The following is a 6000-nucleotide window of genomic DNA, read 5'->3' as shown; positions in this document are numbered from 1 at the left end:
GAAATTAATAACTTGTATGCATATGCCGTTTTGACTGCAAAGTACATAAGTGAAGTGTAGTCTCTGACATTTACACAGTACTTTACCTCTCTCTCTCTCTCTCTCTCTCTCTCTCACACACACACACACACACACATACGCACACACACACACACACTCAGCAGCCCCTCTTCTTGTACATTCCAATGTGTTGGCCCTGGCGTTTGTACTAACTTTCTTTTCATTCCTTTCCGTGCCTCGCAGACAGCTGGAGGGCATGTTGGGATTGAGCGCAGCCTCCTGTAGTGTGGAGATGATGTGGAGAGGTCGAGGAAGAAGAGGAGGGGAAGATATAGAGCCTTTCTCTGTGTATAGGACTTGGAAGTGGGGGTGCAGACCCCATTCTCTGTGAAGAAGAGGCCATGTGCAAAATAGGGGAAGGGAAAGCCCTGAAGTTAATAGGTTAATGAGTGTGCCGTGCACAGAGAAGAATAACACGAGGTGTCTGGCAGGCCTCTGATAAAGAAGAGAGCTCCTCACTGGCTTGCTTTTTTTTTATTATTTGCTTTTTAAGGGAAAGCCTCTTGCTGTGTTCCAAATGGTCTTCTAACCACTATTCCATACACTAAAAAAATCAAAGTAACCATATATTGTCAGGGTTAGGATGAAACCTTTCATCTCCATTTTTCTCAATAATTGGAACATTCCAGGTGGATTGAATGTTGTATGAATATTTCATTATATACATCGACCAATAAAAGAGGATACAAACTTTATTGTTTTTTTAGGTGATTAAAAGATTTAGTTCCAGCTATAGCATTTAAATATGCTTAAAGAATGAGGAGAAACCTACCTCTGTGGTAATATTCCCCCCACCTATGGCAATTGCTGTACTATATTAGGCCAGGTGCTATATTTTATATGTTTAATTCTTATAAACAACCTATTTTAGCCTATAGAGAGAACTGCCTGGGTTTTATATTTCTAACAGCTCTAAAAACCCACTGGTTAAGCTACTGTTGGCGTTCTCATTTACAGTGTGTTTACATAATGTAGTTGGGGCAAAACCAAAGAGAAAACTTTATTCTGTTCTTCATAATAGTAACCAACCAATTACCAACAGAATAGATGCTCATCAGAGGAGACATTTAGTTTAGTCAGTTCTTTGTGTAAGATGGAGGAAAGATGCGGATGAGGACAAGGATGACCCTGCACTGTGATAAAGCTCACCCCTACACCATCGCAAAGTGAAATGGTGGGAGGTGTTCTCTATGGGTAGAGTCGGGCGAGAGGCCTGAGATGTTATAAGGTCGACTTGAAATGACACCGAGAGGTTCGATTTTTGGTTCCCTTCCACCTTTATTTACACACCAGACTTTATATTTCTATATACAATATATACATGCGCGCTCCTTAAGGACAAAAAAATAACAAAACAAAATTCTCTATAAGCAGAGACAAAAAGGATAAAGACAACTAAATCAATTGAGTCTTAGTATGCCCTTAGGTTATGCTTCTCTCGCCACGGTCTAGCAGAGACTTCCTCTTTTACCCTTGTGTGGTATATATATAGGTAGCCCCGCCCCTTAGAATATACCATTCCCTTAAGAGGTAAAAGTTATTGTATCTTGGATACACAAGTTTCATAAACAATAAAAATTAACAATGAACTAACAACTGTAACAAGATTCAACTACAGTCATGGCATGTTTAACATTCATTCATAATATCACTATTTATTAGATAATATATTTTCCCTCTTCTAGATGCTAGTTCCCCCTTCCCTCTGTGGAGAATGGATTCAACCAGGTAAGTAAAACTCAGCATCAAGAGATAGTACTCTTTTCCCTCTCACATGACCCGTATGCAGGTGAGTAAGTACAGGTAAGTATACATACAATGGTTTCTCTTGGTGATGTGTCACAGGTACTGTACATCATCACACATTTAATTCTTATAAACAACCTATTTTAGCCTATAGAGAGAACTGCCTGGGTTTTATATTTCTAACAGCTCTAAAAACCCACTGGTTAAGCTACTGTTGGCGTTCTCATTTACAGTGTGTTTACATAATGTAGTTGGGGCAAAACCAAAGAGAAAACTTTATTCTGTTCTTCATAATAGTAACCAACCAATTACCAACAGAATAGATGCTCATCAGAGGAGACATTTAGTTTAGTCAGTTCTTTGTGTAAGATGGAGGAAAGATGCGGATGAGGACAAGGATGACCCTGCACTCTGTCATTGTTGTTATGTAATATTGAGTGCAGCTTGAATTCAACTTTGAGATGTTCAATGTCCACGACTGTCAGAAAAATATCAACATGATTTATTCCACAACCACAGTCGACAGCTAAATTTGAAATCTTGTCAGAATGTCAGAATGTAAGTTGGCAGCATTAGTGACATATCTAGGGCTTCCAGAAGGCCTTTTTTTCCTCACAAAAGTTTTCCCCTGTAATGGAACCCAAGACATGGTTTGTTTATTCCTCTGTTACTTTCTAATTGTGTTGGAGGTAAATCTGACTTTTAAGTCGTAGTTCAGCTCCTGATGTCCTAACCAGCCTGGCTGTGTCTTCCTAAATATCACAGAGAGAGAAATAGAGTGTTTTTCTTTAGAGGTCTCAAGATTTGAATCCTTTTTCAAACCAAAATGGAACACTGAAATGAAGATAGTAATACAATCCACACAATGTTTAAACACAACAACACTGATTATTTTACCTAAAAATAACTACAAAATACAGACACTAAGGCTTTTAATGTTCTTCCTTTTCTAGCAGCACTGTAAATCAAAAGGTTTTGTGTTCTGAACCCTTTTCTGTAGCATTGTTTCTAAATGCTTTGCAATGTTTTAAAGAGCTCTTTGAGAATGAACTGGGGAAAGCTTTCCTGCAACATCAAATGAACATGTGTTAAAGGAGAGAACGCTTATTTTCAAAGCCTGTGTTTTCACTGCTACAAAATGGTAGATTCCCAAAATAGAGGCTCGTGCAGTGAATAGGGCATCGTTTGGATGTAGCCTCATTTTTTTTTCTTTTTTGCAAGAAGGCAAATTTAATAAGCAAGCGAATCCATTACATGTTCGCTCGCCATGGTAACGCACAGGAGTATACAGGCCTGGAGAGGACGTGGCTTATCAAAAGAGCCATCTGCTGAAGGGGGGGGAGGCCAGGGCCTGCCAAGCCCACCGGGGGAAGTTCCACTCCTTATTCCTCTTCTGTCCTCTCCTCTTTCCATCTCTCCTACCTCTCCACCAGCCATCCCCATGATGTTCTCTGGCTCTGGATATTTGCTTGTTTGTTTTAGCTTGAATGAATGACTAAGGACAAAAAAAAATTATAATTCAAGATCTTTAAGAAAAGAGAGGGCTCTAATGATGTAACAGGGCGTAAAGCATGAAGTGTGAGGTTGGAGAGACAAGAGCAGAGCACCCAGCCAAGAAAAGAAAGAGAGAACAAGGTTCAGAGTGGGGTGGGAGGCAAGAGAGTGATTGAAAGACTGCCAATGGGACTCATCTGAAGTCTAGAGGCTTCATGTCAGCGTACAAATGAAGAGAGAGAATTCTGGCTTGTACACCTCTACAATATTTACACTGGATTCTAATGCATGCTGCAAGCAAGCTTAAACACACCGTCCTGTCTGATCCACATCAGGCTTTGCTCTCCATAAAGACAGCCTGTGTTCACTTATTAAACGCTACTGAACCACTTTTTTCTTGCCCCTTTTTAAAATATGTTTTTACCATTTTAGTTGGTAGTTGAACTGGTGAAATAGCTGGAGGTGCCATGCAGAGTAGTAGAGGGTCTGCCTCCACCATTAAGAGAGTTATATCGCCACAGCCTGAAAGACGGAGTATTTTATAAATACTGCAGCAACATCTCAAGTCATCTGTCAGAAAGCTAAAATTTGGGCAAACTATTGGTGCTCCAACAGAACAATGGTCATAAGCTTTTCTCTAAATTTGTAACAAAAGCTTCAAGAAAACCAGGGTGAACGTATTGGAGTGGCCAGTATGCATAGACACTTGTTTGGCCTGAACTGAAATGTGTGTTTGATTAAATCGCACCACTTCTATTAGAAAGAATGGGCTAAAAATCAGGCTTGTCTTGTGAGAAGTGTGTTCAAGGCTTAACTTAGCATAAGAAATGAAAAGGCCCAACCACAAGAAAATCTGATATAATAAAATAAATGGCTTATCTATTATTTTGAAATTACTTCTGAAAATACAGTACACACTCTAATGTAACTACCACGTGATTCGCATGGTGATATGAATGTGGATTTGTGACAAACTGACTTAGTAAGTCTTTAGCCTATATCAGTACATAAAACTCTGGCTTCAGTTGTACATTTATGACATCACTGATTTTGACTGAAACATTTAAAATGTTAACTGGGCAGAGATTAAATGATGTTGAGTGAACAGCTGGACAAATGGGGAAAAAGTGTTTTTTTTGTGACAGTCAAAAAGGTGCTTTTTTCAGTTTAGTTCCATATTATCGCTGTCCAATGAAAAATCTCCTTTTGGGCCTTGGGCCTTTCACATTTATAAATAAAGTTAGTAAGAGCCTCTGCAGTGCACCTACTTAGCCTGCTTAATCTCTTTAGAAATGTGGTAAATAAAATAGTAACGTGCAACTACAATTTTACATGCTCACTGCCATGCTAGGGGGTTGTGGAGAAGTGCAACTGAGTTCTCTAAAGCAGTGGAACACTATCTAGTACCTTAGGGATGAGATGGAGTGTTATATTTAATCCGGAACTAGTCTTAAACATCAGTAGTTGACCATACAAATAGGTGTGGCTAAATGCAGCCAAAAACTGAGTGCAAAGTTCCAGCATCTATTGTATTTGTAAAATACAGTTTTTTCTAGTGAGGGGGCCAGACTATCATCGAATACAGTATCCACAAAGTACTGGCCGCATACTGTATATTGGGCTTCTGTTAGTTTTGAATGCAGTTAGTCTTATAAAATATGGAACGAGCACTAATGTATTATTCAGATTTTTGTGGTGGTCTAATGGTTATACTTTAACTAAGGCACTGCTGTTTGTGTTTATTCAGTTATGAACGCTCTTCTGTGGGCCGTTTGGAGTGTGTGTACTTCCCTGAACTTCCCTGGTCTTTGTTATGGCATTCAGTTGGAAAATGAGGACGGAGCTTTCTGATTGGTTTCGTGTCTGGCAGCGCGTTCTGTGATTGGTCAGCTGCGTATGCCCCTCCCCTGCCACCTGCGAGAACGAAGTTGTACTCGGCGCTGGGAACTTTTCTTGCTGTGAGAGAAAGTGCGCGCGAGGGGAAACACACGGGCGGGAAAATGAAGCTGTGTGGAGCTTTCATAGGTCAGTCAGCTTTTACTTCTCTATTCTCTCCGGTTATAAATGAGTGAAATACTTCAGAATGTCAACTTTAAAGCGCTTACACGCTGCTGGCGAGCTTGGTTATTTCCGCTCAGAGCGGAGTACAGTCGCCGGAAGCTTAAACCATTGTTATTTATTTGGATAATGGCTCACGTAAAAGTAGGAGGGTTTACTTAAGTCTTATTTACTACAGATTGAGTCGCTTATACAAGTGGAACTTGTAGAACTTATACAAATACGCTGTTCCCTGGGTGGAGAAGCTGTTTACTTTTACTAAATTTAATGCTGTAAGTGTCATTCAAATTCAGTGGTTTGAAGAACCATGGTGAAATGCTTCATTACAGTGGCCTTCAGTGTGATGTGTGATTCAGAATTCATGCTTTAGTCCAAAACTCAAATCTATTGTTATACCGTGTTCATTGCTGTGAACAATTCTAACTCTTTAATTTTCTCTAGAACTGAGCATTTCAAATCAAACCTCTCTGAATGAGTTTGTTTACAACTTAACAAGTCACCAGGAACTGTATTGTGGATCCCTTTCAAGGTCCTTTCTGTTGGTGCTGTGGGTTTGCTTCAGAACTTTGCATGTCCCCTTTGTTTAAAAACAGCCTATAGCCCAACTTTCAGGAAGTTTCTTGCCTTTTTTTCAGACTTCAG

The 6000-nt window shown here is 39.7% G+C and overlaps 1 protein-coding gene across 1 annotated transcript in view; it reads left to right on the top strand.

Annotated features, from left to right (window-relative positions):
• Positions 1-5222: 5222 nt before the first annotated feature.
• The window catches only part of myt1b (myelin transcription factor 1b), a 46529-nt gene continuing 45751 nt past the window's right edge, over positions 5223-6000 (top strand). The window contains exon 1 of the mRNA XM_066670465.1: positions 5223-5325. Within this exon, the coding sequence (XP_066526562.1) occupies positions 5301-5325 (25 nt within the window). The 5' untranslated portion in view covers positions 5223-5300. The remainder of the gene's footprint in view (positions 5326-6000) is intronic.

The sequence above is a fragment of the Hoplias malabaricus genome, chromosome 5, assembly GCF_029633855.1.
Source record: "Hoplias malabaricus isolate fHopMal1 chromosome 5, fHopMal1.hap1, whole genome shotgun sequence".
Classification (NCBI taxonomy): domain Eukaryota; kingdom Metazoa; phylum Chordata; class Actinopteri; order Characiformes; family Erythrinidae; genus Hoplias; species Hoplias malabaricus.
Note: the sequence above shows the minus strand (reverse complement) of the source record. Positions and strands in the feature narration are given on the sequence as shown.